At 37.0% G+C, this 20516-nt stretch overlaps 1 protein-coding gene across 1 annotated transcript; it reads left to right on the forward strand.

Annotated features, from left to right (window-relative positions):
* Positions 1–17299: 17299 nt before the first annotated feature.
* LOC112163960 lies at positions 17300–19166 on the forward strand. Its single transcript, XM_040505952.1, has 3 exons — positions 17300–17328; positions 17448–19004; positions 19136–19166. Exons 1-3 carry the CDS (start codon positions 17300–17302, stop codon positions 19164–19166), a joined length of 1617 nt encoding a protein of 538 aa, XP_040361886.1.
* The last annotated feature ends 1350 nt before the right edge of the window (positions 19167–20516 follow it).

Raw genomic sequence — 20516 nt, forward strand, 5'->3', positions numbered from 1 at the left:
GCCTCTTCCTTGTGCAGCTGCCAATGGCAACCTTGAGCCACGTCACGGCCGGTAACTGCTGCTACAAGTCCGAACCGGTTTGAGTTCGATTTTACTCATCTCGAGTTTTCGGCCACCATTCTTTAAGTTTCTTGGCTTGTTGAACTCGCCTCAACCTCCTGATCATGCTCCAAGGAGGATCGCACCAGGTGTGAATGATTTCACGTTTGTCGGACCTCAACCCTTCTAGATAGGAAAATAACCTTTCGATAGGGATATCTCGAGTTACAGACCACCATTCTTTATGATTTTTGGCCTGATAAACTCACCTCGAGTTTCTGAACAAGTCTACAGAAAGGATCGAAGCGAGTGGTGGACGTTTTTACATCAAACTCGAGCTCGCCGGTTTCTGCAGATTCTCGCTGGTTTCTACAAATTCTCGCCTGTTTCTGGAAATTTTCCTGCCAAATCCAACTGTTCAAGGTAATTTCCGACCACTTCCTTTCGTTTTTAGACTTCATGCTAGTTAGGAAAGTTGTTAAGCTTGATGAGATGAAGAAGAGCAGCCTGGCCCCGACGCCATTGGCGTTGGTCGGCGGTGGCTTTGCCCCTAAATCCTGCTGCCCTTTCCGGCCACCTCCGAGAGTCACAAGAATTTTTTCTTTGCATTTTTAGATTCTATAATTCAATATGATCTTTTCGATATATTATACACAATTTTTGGATATCGTATGATTAAGTTATGAATTTTTACGTTTCAATTGATTTCGATCGTTCGATTTGTGATCTGTGAAGATCAGACAGTCCGATGGACTTGTAGTTTTGATATGTTGATCGTATGACTGTCCCGATGACTTTGTGTGGTCACGGGCAAAGATCAGACCGTTGGATCTCTGTGTAATTGTGAAACAGTGATTCAGAAGGCGATTCGTGAGAATCCGACCGTCGGATTTTCATATAAAATTATGGAGATGTTAGTAAGGGCAATTCAGGAAGTTCTGACCGTTCGATCTTCGTGATAATTTTGGAGGATGATCCTAAGGGCAATCCATGAGGATCTGACCCTTGGATCATCATTTAATTTCGATCCGACCGTTGGATCATCGTTTAAGTACGTTTATGAGTTGTTGGCTAAGTTAAGATCATTATTGGATTAGGTGATCGATGGATTGATTTGGCGGACGATTCGTAAAATTGTTGTTTGAGCTATTAAGAAGACGCAGCTGGATTAGAGGTGAGTACACCTCACGTGGTTCATATTACAAACCGAATACATTTAATTACTTTATTTTTGTCGTAATTGTGTGAAAATATTTGTGGAATAAATATTTGTTTTAAATCATATGGACTTGATCAAACTACGGTCCATAGGTAAGTAAGATGATTTTAACTATACAAATGAATTTAACGATTTTTATGCTTGAACTATAGTTGGTATTAGTGCTCATCCCCGAGCGGATGATTACGTGTGTGTGTGTGTGTGTGTGTGTGTATTTAAGTGATTTTATACGGAATGGTGTGACATTGAGATATGTGGATTTTCAATGATTTCATTTATATACTTGGTTGAAACAATTATTTGCCATGAATATTTATGATAATTGGTATTGTTGTGAGTAAATCGCACATGGTTCATTTACGAACAGAAATTCAAAGATTTATGTCCAATTGTGAATGTGTGGAAATTATTTTAAAAAAAAATAAAGATTTGTCTTGAAATAATATGAACTCGATCGACTACGGTTCATGGCGCTGTGGCTCACAGGTAAGAAAATGAATTTAAGTATAAAATGAATTTACTTATTTGTGTTATACAATTATGTTACATATGTTTTCAAATGAGGATATTCCTAAGTGTATGTCTCTTTATGTGGGTGTACATATACATATATGATCTATAATTCAAAAAGATTGTATTTTGTGGATTTGATTATGTCTGAAAAGTACAGTTATGAAGCCGGGTGATTATTACAACTCCGTGCTTAAGTGAATTACTGGTAAAGGTGTTTTGGTGTTATGAGAAGTTAAGCTGTGGGCCATAGTCCCTTCAGATAGTGCACTATTATACTCATAGGAAGGAAGTAGCCGACCTTGGGTATACATACTTTGGTAGAGTCCTCAGTATGCTGCGGCTTACCCGTACTTTGGGTATAGTACATTGGACCCTAGTACGTGGATTTATGATTTGCTACCAGTTAATCTGGCTCACCCGTGCTTTGGGTGTAGTACGTTGGACCCTAGCACGTGGATTTATGATTTATTACCAGTTAAACCCTAAAATGTACTTATATTATTTTGATCAAATATCTGTCTGTGATATATTATTAATATGTGAAGGTGTTAGTGAAAAGAGAATTAAGCATGCATTGCTTTAATGTTACTTCACATATTAATGTTGCAATATTTGTTGGTTGTAATCAGTCAGAGTTCTAGTCTGTCTGCCAAATGTTGAGTTTTAAAAGAGAGTATCGAGAGTATTCTTTCTTTTATGTTTCTGTAAATTTTGGTGTTACTTGTGAGTGTGTGGTTGTTTACTTGAGTTATAAGAATTGTAATTTAATAATTAACAGTTCATTCTTGTTTACTCATACGAGCTGTCAAAAGCTTCCCGGGTTTGGTGTGTAGCGGGTAATCCTACAGGTCAGGAGAATCAGGGCAGTGATCGTGCGGTTTAGAGTATTAGTATTGGATTTACAGCATTTGTTTTTGTGAGGAGTGTTATGCTCATTTGAGCTTTACAATTTGATTTGGTGAGAGTGTGCTGTAATAAGTAACTTGAGGATTTGGTTTATGAAATATTAAGAGGTGTAAGGTGTGGTTATTTTTTAGAAAAAAATTCTGAGCATATGAACAGGGTATTTGAGTTTCACGTTTCGAATATAAATTACTTATTCAGAATTCGGGGCGTGACCGAGAAGAATGGAAATGCTCTAAAAAGTCAACCTTAGAACATTTTCTTACTCCGGCTAGGAGAAAGTGAGCTAGACAAGGAAGAAGGAGCAGCCGCCTGACCAAATGAACTTCAAATGAGCTGAAACTCTCCAGATCCATTCTAGACATCCTAAGAAATATTTCTTATGAAGGGTTCAAGAGCCAGATAGAAGTGGAAGGCCTTCAAACAATCAGTCCAATTTTCTGCATAAGCAAAACTGGAAAACTGGACCTGTAAGGAGTCCAGTAGCGTTTTCGGCCCATCCACTACTCCAAAAGCTTTGAAATTTTAATAGGATGATCTACACTCATAGAGGAACATTGTTATGAAGAAATTGGAGGCCCATGATGAACTGTTTGTGGACAAATAATTAAACGAATAAAGGGACAGAAACTGACCTAAAACCAGCTCAACACCACATGTTCATGTTTCCTACCCACATGAAGAAAGCTAGATGTTTTTCTCTTTTTCCTTGCATTTATTTTTATACTCCAATCTCTTTAATAGATCATCATCACTTCCATACTTCTGCACCTTCATGCCTTGCTTTCATTTCATCATTACTTCATCTTTTCCATATTTTACAAACCACTTTTATTATTTTTATTTCACTCATCATTTCACTCTTCTTTTTCTTCCCTATATAAATACCTTCTCTTCTCACTCTCAACATACACAAATTCTTTCATCCATTACATCTTCTTTCTCTCTTCATCTCCTTCACAAAACCTCCATCTCCACCTCCTAAAAATCCAAACTCATACTATCCATACTACTCTATCTCCTCCATCACCACCACCATTTCTTATCCTCTACCTCCATTAACACCACCACTACTACATCATTTCTCCACTCTCTTTTCTATCATCATTTTCTCCATCTACTCCACCTATTCACATAATACATAATACAAGATTCACTATCTTTTATCATCAAATATTCAAGAGCAAGAAGGAGAGAGAATCACCACCACCACCATCACCACCAAGACGTGAACTTGGGCACCATCCAACACACCACTAAGCTAACTCTATCCCTTTTACTCTAGATTATATTTTGATGTTTAATTTGATTATGAATTTAGTATATGTAATTATGAGTGAGTAGTACTTTGTTGGGGCTAGGGTTGAAAGCCCTAGCCAAACTTGTATGAATTGATGTTTTAATTTGCATTTGATGTTATTTATGATTTTCATCTTCATATGCTAATTCAAGAAGTGAATGCATTCATTCAAACTTAATTATTTTGAATGTGTTGTGTTTGTCATCTCATGAAAAAATGTTTAGGGAGTAGTTAACCTTGAACATTAATAGCATGATAGCATCTTCTATGTGCATGTGAAGGTTGTGAGTTAAAATCACCTAGATCTAGTGATAAGCTAATAAATGTACATGATTTTATAGTGAATTCTTCATGTTTTCTTAGCTAGTTCTCCATCTATTTAAGTCATTTACTTTATTTTTATGTTTTGTAGGTGTTATGGAGCAAGTAGAAGAAATGAAGCTAAATCAGTAAATCTGCCTGTGCAGATCAGTCAACTTCGACATGAAACTAAGAGCAGCTCAGAACGAACTATACAGTGAACTTTATATGCTAGGAAATCCTTGGATGTCTAGTTTCCATAACTTTTAACGGTTCATTAATATCATTTTTCTATAAGAATTTATGGCCAATTTAGTACAGCAAGGTCGGGCAGTCTGAGAATCTGACACTTTGACGGAGATCCACGATTTGAGGCCCAAATTCCTTTTAGAAGCCCACTGACGAGTATTAACTGAATATTTCTGTTTATTAGAGATATATGACATATTTTTATGGGTGAAAATTATTAGGAATCTTAGAGGAGAAGCTACTTGAATCCTAAAAGGAAAAGAAGTGAAAATCTCTTGACCTAAGCAAAAAAGAAGGGACGTCTACTGGGACGTACGTTCTGCCGCACAAGAGAGAGGAGAGAACAACATCTTCTGCCATCATCTAGCCGTGATCTCACCTCCTTCTTTCATCTCTATTTTTCTTTTCGATTCTCTTGATGTATGCATTCAGCTAATTCATGACTATGTCTAGCTAAATACTTTTGTAGCTAGGGGCAATTTCAAAGCCCCAAACATGTTCAATTCATATTGATGACAATTCAGTTTTTGGTTTTCTATATTATCAATTGAGTATTTGTTTCACCGTGTCTACAAGATGAATCTTTACTTGTTTGTTTAGGTGCGCAACTACATGAATAGGTTAGGGTTCTAATGCTAGGAGTAACACTAGATTCGTATATGTCTTGTGTTGATTCCAATTGAGTAGCAAAATGTTTTCTTGAATTACATGTGACTCAAACCCTAGGTTTAGTAAGACTACCAACGTACTTGTGACCCTAGATTTATCCAAACCCTTTTATTGCTTAATGATTTTGATATGTTAAACTTAGCGAGCTTGTGTCTAGGTTGCATAATCGGAAATAGATTAAGTGGTGAGCTTGTATTCACTTAACGAGGAACTAAGAAAGGGTAATGGGTTAATTTGAGCTTGTGAGTTAACTTCGGCTAAATTCAATTGAGAATTAGGACTCCATAACTGAGCTTTGGTATGATTGAGTGTGTTTGGTGGTGGAGAATGAGTCCTTAGCTTCGTTTCTATCAATAGTTTTAAAGTTATAAAATCTGTTTCTGCTTCATTATCTTTCTGTGTTCAGTTTACGTGAATTATTTAATATAGCAAATTAACTCCGATTGTTCTGAAATGTTGTATGCGTGTTATTCAATGTGTCTTTAGTGTTTTGTAAAATTTACAGAGATTTCCATCAAGTCTAGGTTAGTTAATTAATTTATTTTTGTTAACTGTTCAGTAGCATGATTTAGAGTAGATTGTGACGTTTGGTTAGCAGTTTAGGAACAATCTTCAGAGATGATATTTGAGTGCAAGGTTTAAGTTGTGCATCTTTTAGATGTACTAATTTTTGGCGCCGTGTCGCCGGGGATTGTTTTTCCCTAAATAGCTAATCTATTTTGTTTGTCTTATTTTTCTGTTTTATTGGTTTACTAACTTAGTTGCTTTTATTTTTGTAGATACCTCTCTATTGTGCATGCACACTCGAAGGAATAAGAGCTTTGATCTTGCTGAGTATGATCCTGAGATAGAACGTACACTTAGAGAGCTTTGAAGAACAGTCAAGGAGACGCGAGCAAAAGCATCCTTGCCACCACCATCCCCACCACACTTGAGTTTTGGGGAAGAGGAAGAAGAGAGGCAAGAAGACATGGCCAACCGTACTTTGAGGGAGTTGGCAACTCCTAATGTAGAACAACAACCATTGTGGATCACCTATCCAAATCCGAATGGGGATGGAGGATTTGAGCTTAAGTCTGGCATGATTCACTATTTGCCTAAGTTCCATGGCTTCTCAACAGAGGATGCCAACTTGCATCTTAAGGAGCTACATATGGTATGTTCAGGAATAAAGCCAGCAACTGTCCATGAAGACTATGTCATGTTAAGGGCCTTCCCATTCACATTGGAGCGCAAGGCTAAGGAGTGGCTTTACAATTTGCCTTCCGGTTCACTCACCACATGGAATCAAGTGAAACAAGCATTCCTTGAGCAATATTTTCCAGCCACAAAGGCTGCAAGCATAAGGAAGGATATATGTGCAATTCGACAAATGCATGGAGAGTCCTTTGGAGAATATTATGAGAGATTCATGTGCTTGGTTGCTTCATGTCCTAATCATCAAATATCGGAGCACCTTCTCATACAATATTTCTATGAAGGATTATGTCGCACAGATCGTGTGATGCTTGATGCATCAAGTGGGGGAGCATTCATGGACAAGACTCAAGCTACTGCTAAAGCATTGTTAAAGAACATAGCTGGAAATACTGGGCAATTTGGAGGGAGAGATGGGTTGTCACTTAAGAGCGTCAAAGAGGTAAGTACTAATTCTAATATTGAATTACAATTTGCTAACTTGACTAATCTTGTAAAACAGGTTGTGATAGCGACAAAGCAAGTATGCGGTGTGTGCTCAATGGTGGGACATATTTCTGATACATGTCCATCATTGATGGAGCAAAGTGGTTTTGAGCAAGCTAATGCGGTTGGATTTCAAGGGCAACAAAGGCCGAAATATGATCCATTCTCTAATACCTATAATGCGGGGTGGCGTGATCATCCGAATTTTAAGTGGAGCAACAATGACAATGTTTTGCAACCTCAAGGAAGCAATTACAACCGCCCACCTAGATTCTATCAAGCTAGATCGCAAACATCTTATCAACCTCCTCCTCAACAACAAGCTCCAAGTAAGTCTTTTGAGGATTTAATTGCTTCTTTAGCTAACTCTCAACAGTCTTTTCAACAGAAAATAGATAGGTCTATTGAGAATCTTGAGCGTCAAGTGAGTCAACTAGCAAACATGATTGGACAACAACACCAACAAGGAAAGCTCCCTAGTCAGACTGTGATCAATCCAAAAGGGGGGTTTGAAAATGCTAGTCTTGTGACCTTAAGAAGTGGAAAAGAAGCTTTGGAGCAGCCAAGAGTGCAAAAGAGAGTTCAGAGAGCCATGAATAATGAAGAGGAGCAAGGAGAAGCTATTGTAGCAAAGGAGGACAACCATGAGTGCTTGGACACTTTAGGGCATCCCCCTAATCACATAAATGCATCAAAGGCTGCCCTTAAACCCACGGGTTTGAGAGATTCTAAGGTTAGTAATGTAGTTCCAAGTATGATTACTTCATGTCTTCCTTTTCCGCGTAGGTTTGCTAAATCAAAGAAAGAGGAACTTGAAAAGGAGATCTTGGAAACATTCCGAAAAGTCCAAGTGAACATACCGCTCTTAGATGCAATAAAACAAGTCCCAAAATATGCAAAATTTCTAAAAGAACTTTGCACTGCGGAGATTAAAGGGGAATGAAACGGTAAAGGTGAGTGAGAATGTTTCAGCAGTGCTTCAACGAAAACTTCCACCCAAGTGTAAGGACCCCGGTAGCTTCACTATTCCCATCACAATGGGTAACACCAGGTTTGAGTGTGCTATGTTAGGCTTAGGTGCATCTATAAATGTCATGCCTTATTCAGTTTATACAACTCTAGGTCTAGGTGAACTAAAAAAAGATGGTGTTGTTATTCAATTGGCTGACCGTTCTAATGCATATCCCAAAGGTTTGTTGGAAGATATTTTGGTGCAGGTAAATGAATTAATCTTTCCAGCAGACTTTTATGTGTTGGAGATGGAGGAGGAGCCATCATCTACATCTACACCTATCCTTCTTGGCCGACCCTTCATGAGAACTGCAAGAACTAAGATTGATGTCTATGAGGGGACTTTGACAATGGAGTTCGATGGTGATATAATAAGCTTCAACGTCTTTGAAGCTATGAGGTATCCTAGTGAATTGCATTCTTGTTTTTCTATTGACATTCTTGATGATTTAGCTCAGAAATTCTTTGAAGTCATAAGTGAGGATGCATTGGAAACCACCATCTCTCAAAGTTTGCAATTTGAAACATTCAAGAACCCAAAAAGGGACATCGATTTAAGGGAGGATATTGAGGAAACAGTGGCTGCACTTGAGTCACTACCACTGTCTAGAGGTAATTCTAATGATTTTATTTCCCTTCCTTTGTCTACTAAAAAGTTGTTGCCTTCTGTGATTCAGGCCCCCAGGTTCGAGCTTAAACCATTACCGAATCACTTGAAATATGTATTTTTGGGAGAGGAAGAAACATTACCAGTGATCATTGCCTCAAACCTCACGGAGTTGGAGGAGGAGAAGTTGATTCATGCGCTCAAGGAGTACAAGACTGCTATTGGATGGAGCATAGCAGATATAAAAGGCATTAGTCCGACGACTTGCATGGATACTTCTTGAGGAAGGCTCAAGACCAACAAGAGAAGCTCAACGTCTTTTGAATCCTGTCATGATGGAGGTGGTGAAGAAGGAGGTATTAAAGTTGCTAGATGTGGGTATGATCTACCCCATCTCAGATAGCAAGTGGGTGAGCCCAATACAGGTAGTTCCTAAATGATCTGGTATCACGGTTGTGAAGAATGAAGACAACGAGCTAGTGCCTACATGTGTGCAAACTAGGTGGCGGGTGTGCATTGACTATCGAAAATTAAACACAACAACTCGCAAGGATCACTTCCCGCTACCCTTTATTGATCAGATGCTCGAAAGGTTAGCTGGTCATTCTCATTATTACTTTCTTGATGGTTATTCAGGTTACAATCAGATTGTTATTGCTCCGGAGGATCAAGAAAAGACGACATTCACTTGTCCATTTGGGACTTTTGCGTACCGGAGGATGCCTTTTGGACTCTGTAACGCTCCTGCAACGTTTCAGAGATGTATGGTAAGTATATTTTCAGATTTTGTCGAAAACATCATAGAAGTATTCATGGATGATTTTAGTGTTTATGGTAATTCTTTCGATAAATGCTTAGACAATCTATCTCGTGTGCTTAATCGTTGCATTGAAACTAACCTTGTTTTAAATTGGGAAAAATGCCATTTCATGGTTGATCAAGGTATTGTTTTAGGGCACGTTATTTCTGCTAGGGGCATAGAAGTTGATAAATCAAAAATAGAACTTGTACGTTCCTTACCCTCTCCCGCAAGTGTGCAAGAGGTTCATTCTTTTCTTGGACATGTAGGTTTCTATAGGCAATTCATCAAGGATTTCTCAAAAATATCAAGACCCTTATGCAGGTTGTTACAAAAGGATGTGGCATTTGAGTTTGATGAGGAATGCAAGAAAGCTTTCGAGAAACTTAAGGAGTTGTTAACCACAGCACCTATCATCACTCCTCCAGATTGGAATTTGCCTTTTGAGCTAATGTGTGATGCCTCTGATTATGCTATGGGGGCTATTTTGGGCCAACGTGTGAACAAGCTTCCACACGTTATCTACAACGCATCTCAGACTCTGAATGATGCTCAGTTGAATTATTCAACTACAGAGAAGGAGCTTTTAGCTGTTATTTTCGCTTTAAAGAAATTTCGTTCATATTTAATTGGTGCTAAAGTGATTGTGTTTTCTGACCATGCAACTTTGAAGTATCTTCTTACAAAGAAGGATGCAAAGCCGAGGATTATTAGGTGGATGCTTCTCTCACAAGAGTTTGATTTGGAAATCAAGGACAAGAAGGGAAATGAGAATGTGGTAGCAGATCACCTAAGCCGACTTGTAAATAGTTCAAACGCAGAGGATGATCTATTGCCTTTGCATGAAAGCTTTCCGGATGAGCAGCTTTTTCATTTAGAAGTTTTGGAGCCTTGGTATGCAGATATCGTCAACTACAAAGTAACCAAGAAGTTTCCGGATGATTTGACAAAGGCTCAAAAGGACAAGCTTGCTAAGACTGCCAAGTATTATGTGTGGGATGATCCGTACTTATGGAAACATTGTGCGGATCAGTTGATAAGAAGGTGCGTACCTAACTCTGAATTTCTCTCTATTCTTACTTTTTGTCATTCCTATACATGTGGTGGTCATTTTGGAGCAAAAAGGACAGCTCTCAAGGTACTTGAGAGTGGATTTTATTGGCCTACCTTGTTCAAGGATGCATTTGAGTTTTGCAAGTCATGCGATCGTTGTCAACGAATAGATAATTTAGGTGCTAGAAATCAAATGCCGTAAACTCCTATTCTTGTTGTTGAACCTTTCGATGTTTGGGGCATTGATTTCATGGGACCTTTTCTGTCCTCGTATGGTAACCTTTACATTCTCTTAGCTGTTGATTACGTTTCCAAATGGGTGGAAGCTAAATCCACTCGGACTAATGATTCTAAGGTTGTTGTAGATTTTGTTAAATCTAACATCTTTGCTAGATTTGGAACACCAAGAGCTATCATCAGCGATGGAGGGAGTCACTTTTGCAATAGATCATTCGAGGCATTGTTGAGGAAATACAACATCACACATAAGGTTTCAACGCGTTAACATCCTCAAACAAGTGGCCAGGCAGAAGTTTCTAACGGCGAGGTGAAGCAAATTTTGGAAAAGACCGTGAATCCTAGTAGGAAGGATTGGAGCTTGAGACTTGATGATGCATTATGGGCATATAGAACAGCTTACAAGACACCAATTGGGATGTCACCATTCAGAATGTCTATGGAAAACCGTGTCACCTTCCGGTTGAGCTGGAGCATAGGGCATATTGGGCGGTGAAGCGATGCAATACAAACTTGGAAACTGCTGGTGAGCAAAGAAAGCTGCAATTGAATGAGCTTGAGGAAATACGCAACGATGCCTATGAGAGTTCAAGAATATACAAGGAGAAAACAAAGGCGTTTCATGACAAAATGATCACAAGGAAAACTTTTGTTGTAGGACAAAAAGTTCTTCTCTTCCATTCTCGCCTTAAATTGTTTTCGGGTAAGCTGCGCTCTCGTTGGGTTGGTCATTTTGTTATTACTAATGTTTTCTCTCATGGTGCGGTTGAGATTTGTAGTGAAAAAACTGGCAAAGTGTTCAAGGTAAATGGACATCGACGCAAGATCAATTATGAGCCTTTTGTGATGCAAAATGTGGAGTTAGTACCCTTCACAAATCAGTGTCACAAGAAGATTGATTCTTGGTACCGTTAGGCTAAGGACGTTAAACCAAGCGCTTCTTGAGAGGCAACCCAATGAATGAAAGAGGAAGATTGCGGTATTTTTCTAAGGGATGTTTTCTTTATTCTTCCCTTCTCTTTCTTTGCTTCTTGTTTTGTTCGATTTTATGTTTTTTTGTGTGTGTGTGTTCAGGTCACATAGTTGAGAAAGATTTAGAGGAGTCACTTTTTATCAAACCAGTTTTTCTGACGCCTAGATTTCAGTCCACTTCGAACAGCTGTCGTTCACAGCTCATTTGGAACCAACAGACGTACTATATATGGATCAAAAGCCCCAGGTGTCTATTTTCTAAGAGCAAATGCACCCATGAACCAAGGGCAATTGCTGATTTGCTAACCAAATTGGTACTACCAATCCACTATTCATCTCAAATTGGCAATTGCCTTCAGCTTATACAATGCACCAATGAAAGGCATTTTGCCTGCCAATCCACTATTCACACTTCAAATTTGAATAATTCATTAAACTTATAATTTAATTAACTAAACAATTAACAATTAGAATAATCATACAATGTTAATTTAATAAAAAATTAATGCATAAGTTTTGAAAAAAAATAAAATTGTCTTTGTTGTATAAATATCGTTCCCTAAAAAAAAAAAGTTATTGTTATGATAAAATGGTAGAGTCGGCCTACCTCCACAAATGCCTACAAGATGATTTGGTGATGCACAACTGGAACATGGATGGTAACTGAGTATGAACCACCACAATTTATTAATTAGATTTGAATAAATGGTGGTTTGTAATTTTAAATAATGTATTCTATGTTTGTGTGCTTTATTAATATGTTTGGTTTTCTTTGTAATTTTAAAGATAAATCTAAAGGTTATAAATTATATTCTGCTCATCATTCACCTAGAATTTTTGAAACACATCAAGTAGTCATGTAACTGGTCACGTAACTGACCATGTCACTGACCAAGTAACTGTAATTGGTCACGTAACTGACTATGTCACTGACCATGTCACTGACCAAGTAACTGTAACTGGTCACGTAACTGACCATGTAACTAACCATGTCACTAACCAAGTCACTGTAACTGGTCACGTAACTGACCATGTAACTGACCAAGTAACTAACCATGTCACTGACCATGTAACTATGTAACTGACCAATCCACTATTCATACTTCAAATGTGAATAATTTATTAATTCTCAATAATGTTAAACTTATAATTTGATTAATTGAATAATTAATAATGAGATTAATCATACAATATTAATATAAAAATTTAATGAATAAATCTTTTTTAACAAATTAAATTTTATATCAAGAACAGATATCGTTCACAATATAAAAAAATACATATAGTTATCATCAGGAAAAAAAATTCTATGACCATTACGAAGTAGAATGAGTACTTACAGAATTTTTTGAAATACATTTGAGATTTTTTTTTTAACTTTTGAATTAATTTTTAGGTGAAAAAAGAAAGATTACCATTGGTATTTAATTACAGCCATCGGATTGAGAAACAACGACTGTGAATAAAGAACCATTTCCTAAATTTGTGCCTACAAGCGATGACATTTGTGCAAGATGTGGAGCCCGCCCCAATCAGTTGGGCAAACTGTTGGGCAAGAATTGGTCATCTAATTGCCTAGGCAGCTGGTCCCCACGTGGGCCCCAGCAATTAGTCAGGCAATTTTTCATTGGTGCATTGCCCATTTGCTAATAATTGCCCAATTAGTCACCCAATGAGTGCATGGGTGCATCTGCTCTAATGGCTTTGGCAGATCCAAATTTCAAGTTTCACAGCATCTGCAGTTTTCAGTAGAGTACAGGAGGGTCGGGACAGAAAAGCATAAAACTGGGCATCAGGGCCACATAAAGTGCAAAACAGGGGATATTTCCCTGGGTCCAAACGAGACAAACCTTATATGGATTTGAAGCCCCGGATGTCTACTTCATTCCTACCAAAGGGTTTCTGAATATGACCCCTATAGCTTCCAGTATTCAGGTTTGAATGGACGAAGGTCATTCTGTTACCATTTTGCCAGTTTGCTGTCATGTTTTTCGCTAACTTTGCAGGTCTCTAGTTTCTACATCCCTTGGAGTTGGAATGCGTGCCACATATGTATGGAAAACCTTGAATATTAACTTTCTTCTCAAAGTGGAACCTTTGGATTCCGGTTCTTCCTGGATGAGCTATGAACCTCATAAATAGGGCTGCTGTAAGGTTTTAGCTGAAATCAGTTTTTGAAAAGTGATGTTTCCTATTGACTTTGAGCATTATTGGAGTATCTTTGGAGCGCATTTGGCTTGTAGCTTATACTAGAATTTTCAGGCTTATAGCCTTGAGGTTGATATCCAAAGATCATTAGCATTGGGAGGTCTACAAGAGGGAGCATTCACTACTCTTCTTAACTATATTTGTTCTTGTTGTGTTTTCTCCTCCCGTCTATACTTAACTATATCATTGCATGATTATATCTAGATCAAACATTGAGGACAATGTTTAGTTTAAGTGTGGGGGGAAGGAATTTGAAACTTTTTGTTATTTTCAATAATTAAAAAAAAAAAAAGAGTCTAGTTCTTAGGTTTATTTTCTGTTGAGTCTTTAGGGTTCTTCCAAACACTATGATGAGTCTGAACTTTTCAGAAATTTATTATGGTCACAAAACGATTGCAAGCTTGTGTTAGATTCTTGATTTCAAGTAATTGTTAATGGATTTTTATGATTATTGTGCTTCACTTATGTGCATTGATGGTTAGGCTACTGTGATACTTGAGAATTGATTGATGCATGCTAGGACAAGTTAAACTTAATTTTAACCCTTGTGAGTGTTTGATCCTGTATATATGTTTTTCTTTTTTGAGTTACTTTACATTAGATCATCCTATTTTCTTGACGAAGGATTGTTGATTTCACATGTCGTTTCATCTTGACTATGCATATTGACCACAACTTTTAATGTAACTAGAGAACGCTAGAACTCGTTTGCATGCCTGTCGAGACTTTTTGCCAATCTGATGCTTGAACCTCTGAAGGGATAAAGGCACTAGGATTTACCACCACAGCCAAATTAACCTGTGTCCCTTTTAAGCACACAAGATGTGCAATCCCCTAGTTAACCCCCTTGAGCCTACATTAAGCCTTTTCTTTCATCACAAATTCCTTAACCCTGAGCTTAGTATAGATTTATCCTTACCATATCCTAAGGAATTAGTGGAGCAAATATTTTTAGAGATACTTATGTTCAAGGTACTTTTGTAAGCAAGTGTGGGGGAATCATTGTAACATCGGTCCAAGGAAGAAAAAAAAATAGAGGTATATGGCTATCGCAAAGAAAAAAATATATATGTTGAATAGCTGAAAAGAAAAAAAGTCAAAAGAATTGAAAAGCAAAATACTTCCTTGGATTCGATTCATTTATATTGTTATTGTGAGGTTTAGAATGAAGCAGAGGCCCAAAAAGATGACATCTGGCCTTGAATAAAAAAATTACTTGCTTCATGTGTTCAAAAGATGGATTACTTTGAGGAGTTTCAAGATTTTCTTATCTCTTATTTTCTTCTAGCGCTCTGCTAATTTCCTTTGGATCTTTGTTATTTCCTATACCGTTCTTTCTTTTAACCTAGGGGTCGTCAACGGGTCGGGCCGGGGTGGGCCTTGCTATATTTTTAAATAATTGCGGGCCAGGCCGGGCCGGGCTTTATTAAAAATCAAAGGATCCAAGCCCGTCCATATAAATATTTAAAGACACTAGTATTTTTTTTTTTTTAATCAAGCTTTGGAAATTCAATGGATAATGATCAAATACAACCAAAAATAACAGATCTATATAACTATATTGTACCAAAAAAATCTATATTTATATATAGATACTAATTTATTGATAAATAAATTTTTAAAGACACTAATTTTTTATAAATCTATATTCATACATCATACACTCCAAAGAGCTACATATAGCCACTACAACAAAATTGCTTATTTATAGCACTTGATAATAGCTTTTTTTAAGCAAGTGCTATAGATTGTATGTAGCTTATTTTTTGATAGCATTTGTAAATTTTTAAACGCTATTAAAAATTTGAGCGGGAGTAGTAAGCGGGTAATGAAAAACATAAGCGGGCTTAATTTTAGGTAAGTGACACTTTATATGAAAAGCAATAATTAAAACCCCAAAAACCTCTCTCTGTTCTCTGAGGTTCTCTCTTGGTCGCCGCTCTCTCTCGCTGTTCTCTCTTGGTCGCCGCTCTCTCTCTCTCTGTTCTCTGAGGTTCTCTCTTGGTCGCCGCTCTCTCTCTCTGTTCTCTCTCGGTGGTGCGTTTTCTCTTCTGGGTCGTCTTTCATCTTTTCTGGGTTTGGTTTATTTTTCTCTAATTTTGAGTTTTCTGATTTGGGTTTTGAAGTTATTGGGTGTAATAAGTTGAAAGATACAGAATGGATTTCGCGGCAAGATCCCTACGTTTGTGTTGAATATGCTAACTCCAAGCACAGAACAAGAAACCGCTCTTTCTCTCTTCTCTCTCGGTGGCCGCTGTCTCTCTTCATCCCAACCGCTCTCTCTCTCTCTCTCTCTTCTTCTCTCTTCGTTTCTTCATAAGGTATGAAACAATGAAAGGAACTCATCAATCTTCTCTCTTCTCTCTCTTGTTCTCTCTTCGTTTCTTCGATTTCGATCTCTTCAATTTGAAAGTTTCTTTTGAGTTTAATTTTGGAATGATATCTGGGTATTGGTTTAATTTTTTGTTTTTCTGTTTTCTCAAACCAGGAAAGCTTTGCAAAGGATTAAATTTCACTTTGAAGGTAACGGTTTAAACATATACTCGATTCCATTTTCTGCAAACCAGGGAAGACATTGTTTTTCAGTACTATTCTTACTTCTTGCTTACATTGCCGACAAACCAATATATTTCAATCTCTTGTTGCTTGTCACCTTTCTCCGACAGACCATTGATTTTTTTTTTTTGGGTAATTGCAAGTTTGTATTTTTATTTGGTTCTTCAATCTATTTTCTTTACTCGATTGTGTCTGAAAGATTCAATTTGGCTTGTTTCAGCTTAAGATTCAATTAGCCTTGGGCATGTGCTGTTGTTTGTTGGGCTACTATTTCCCTTCACTAATCTGCATTTGTTCAGGTTAAGAATGATAAATTGATGGTTAGAGTAATATAATTTATGGTAGTTTGTGTTAATTTATATGGTAAGAGTCTAAGTATTTGGTTGTTGAGAATTATGATGAAAGGAAGAGTGAAAAAGAAAGTGAAAATTTTGGGGTGGTGTTGTTTTGGGTGTTGAAAATTGATGTTAGTTCCATATCAGTTGAGCACATGAGAATAGGTTCAATTTTCCCAATCAGTTAGCTGGTGACTGATTTTAATACCTTAACTATACTAAACTCATGTCTCTTGAACTAGTTAAGTGGTTACTAGAGGACCTGGTTTGGCAGCTTGTGGATGAGTAAATCGGTTGAGCAGTTTGAGTTCATATGTCATGAAATTGGAAGAAATGGCATGATTTAACATAGAGAGAGTTTATATCTAAATTATATTGCTCTCATTGAAATCAGAGAGCATTTTTGTTTCTTTAACTTAATTGGTTTTTGTCATTGCCATTGTGATTGTTATTGTGTTTTTCTGCATTCAAATTCCTAATGCATGTATTGTGGCAGCTTATTTTTGTTTCTTTTGTGCTGGCATATATGAAGTTTATTATGTATTTTATTCATTAATATCTGTTATGAAGTAAATTATGTACTTTATTGATCGATTAGAATTAGTTTGTTTGTTTCAATTTTAGACATTGCTTGAATCTAATGATGATGGATAAAGAGTGGGTGTGGCTTCCCAGGTAAGAATCATAACTTAATTTTTTTGGTCACCAATACTTGCAAAGTAACAACATAGAAATTTAATTAGACTTAGAATGTTTTTTTTTTTTTTTCCTGTTCTCTTTATTTTTAATCATAGATCTAGTTCAGAGTATGAGCAAAGAGCATTACATTTTGTGAAGACTGCTGAAAAGAATTTGGGATATCCTGCAATGATTCTTTGCCCTTGCAAAGATTGCCGTAATGTAAGCCATCAAGATAGTACTACTATTTTTGAACATTTGGTTATAAAGGGGATGGATTCCAAGTACAAGAAAAGATCACATTGGACAAAACATGGAGATCAGATAGTAAATGCTGAAAGTGTTGATCATGAAGCCACCAAGGATGAGGCATATAACTTATATAGAGCTGCTTACTTTATGGATGAAGATTCTGTCCAGCCTACAAACTCTATGGATGAAGCTACTGTACAGAGGCAAGATGATCAATTCATGAAGAACCTAGAAGATGCAGAAACTCCTTTATACCCAGGTTGTCCTAATTACACAAAGTTGTCAGCCATTGTAGCTTTATATCGACTCAAAAGCAAGAGTGGATTGTCTGATACCCATTTCAATGAGCTTTTAGAGACTATTCATGGCCTGTTACCGAAGGAAAATATTCTGTTGAAGTCGTTGTACTCGATTAAAAAGTTCCTCAAGATATTTGACATGGGATTTGAAAAGATTCACGCTTGCGAGAATGATTGTTGTCTTTTCAGAAAAGAGTATAAGGACTTGGACAATTGTCCAAAATATGGTGCTTCAAGATGGAAGAAAAATAAGCGTACTAAGGAGATCAGAAAAGGTGTTCCAGTTAAGGTTCTGAGATATTTTCCTATCATTCCGAGATTTAGAAGGATGTTCAGGTCTGCACAAATGGCAGAAGATTTAAGGTGGCATTTCAGCAACAAAAGCACTGATGGAAAAATGCGTCACCCTGTAGATTCTTTAGCTTGGGACATGGTTAATGATAAATGGCCTTCATTTGCAGCTGATCCACGCAATCTCAGACTTGGACTTGCTACTGATGGTTTTAACCCTTTCTCCATCTTAAGCTCCAAGTATAGTTGTTGGCCAGTAATGCTCGTCACGTATAATTTGCCCCCTATGTTATGCATGAAGAAAGAGAACATTATGTTAACATTGTTGATTCCTGGTCCAAAGCAACCCGGAAATGACATTGATATTTATCTACAACCACTTGTAGAAGATTTGCAATTGTTATGGCAGAATGGGGTGGAGGCTTATGATGAATTCAGTAAATCAACTTTCAATTTGAAGGCAATGTTGATGTGGACCATAAATGACTTTCCAGCCTATGGAAATCTTGCTGGATGTTGTACAAAAGGCAAAAAAGCATGTCCTATATGTGGCAAAAATACACATCACAGATGGTTACGCTTCAGCAAGAAATTTGCATACATGGGTCACAGGAAGTTTCTTACACCCTCACATCCATATCGAAGAAAGAAATCTTGGTTTGATAATAGTGTGGAACATGGTAGTAAGACTAGAATTTTAACAGGACGAAACATTTCTCTTGCTCTTAAAGATTTTCCAAATGACTTTGGAAAAGGTGGGAACAAAAAAAGGAAAAGGAATAATAATGAAGATGACACCAGTGATGTTGATGATCAGAATGAGCTTTCTAGGTGGAAGAAAAGATCAATCTTTTTTTGTTTACCATATTGGGAGGTTAGTGTTCTGTTTTTTTATTTTATTTTTATTTTATTTTTATTTTTTACATTATAATTGCTTACTATTTTCTGGATTTTTGTTATAGGAACTTCTATTATGTCATAATTTGGACGTAATGCACATAGAGAAAAACATTTGTGAAAGCATAATAGGCACGATGTTGCATAGTGGGAAATCAAAAGATGGGATTAGTGCTCGTAAAGATTTAGAAGACATGGGAATTAGGAAAGACTTGCATCCACAACAGCATGGAAGCAGATTGTACCTTCCACCAGCACCACATACATTTTCAAGGTCTGAAAAAAAAGATTTTGCAAGAGGTTATATGATTTTAAAGGGCCTGATGGTTATTGCTCAAATATTGGGAACTGCATATCATTGGAGGATTCTAAGGTTATGGGCCTCAAATCTCATGATTATCATGTTCTAATGCAACAATTGTTGCCTGTTGCTATAAGAGGATTGCTTCCGAAAGGGCCTAGAAATGCAATACTTCGGTTATGTACTTTTTTCAATAGATTATGTCAGCGTGCTATTGATAGAGAAAAGTTGCTGATTCTTGAGAATAAGGTTATTGAAACTTTGTGTCAGCTTGAACGGTTTTTTCTGCCATCTTTTTTTGATATCATGGTACATTTACCGGTTCATCTAGCAAGAGAGGCACGCTTGTGTGGACCGGTTCATTTTCGTTGGATGTATCCTTTTGAGAGGTTAGAATTATGTCTAGTTTTCTTTTCATGCTAAAGTTCATGATGCAATTAGAATTAGTTTATGTACTAATTTAAATTCTTTTACTCAGGTACATGAAAACACTAAAAGATTATGTACGAAATCCTGCAAGACCTGAGGGGTGTATTGCACAGTCCTACCTAGCAGAAGAGTGCATCGCTTTTTGTAGTCAGTTTCTGAAAAAATCCATACAAGTGGAGGAAAAAGAAGTTCGGAATGAAGATTTTGTCAATGTTGTCATTCTTGAAGGTCGTCCAATTTCTAAGGCTACATCGATTACATTGACTGACAAAGAGATAGAGATAGCACATCGTTCTGTGCTACTGAACACAGCCATAATGGATCCATTTTTAGAGTAAGTACATTATTGTTTATATACTTATTTAGTTTATTTTTATATATATTAGTTTTATTTATTTATTTCATATTAATATAGTTATGTGTTCTATTAGTATGCATTTGGAGGAGTTGCAAGCAAAAGACAAACGACTTGCAAATAATGAAACCTTACTTTGGAACCGGCATACCGAGAGATTTGCAGAATGGACAAAAAACAAGGTTACTTGCAATCCACCATCTCAAATTTCTTGTTCTTCTAATTATTACTTAGCTAAGGTACACCAATTAACTCTTAAATGTGTGACAGATTCCTATTGACTCGAAGAATCACTCAAACACATTAAGATGGTTGGCATATGGTCCTAGAAAGAGTGCACTATCAGTTAAAGGATACATTA

This window comes from Rosa chinensis, chromosome 5 (genome assembly GCF_002994745.2).
Source record: "Rosa chinensis cultivar Old Blush chromosome 5, RchiOBHm-V2, whole genome shotgun sequence".
NCBI classification, from domain to species: Eukaryota; Viridiplantae; Streptophyta; class Magnoliopsida; order Rosales; family Rosaceae; genus Rosa; species Rosa chinensis.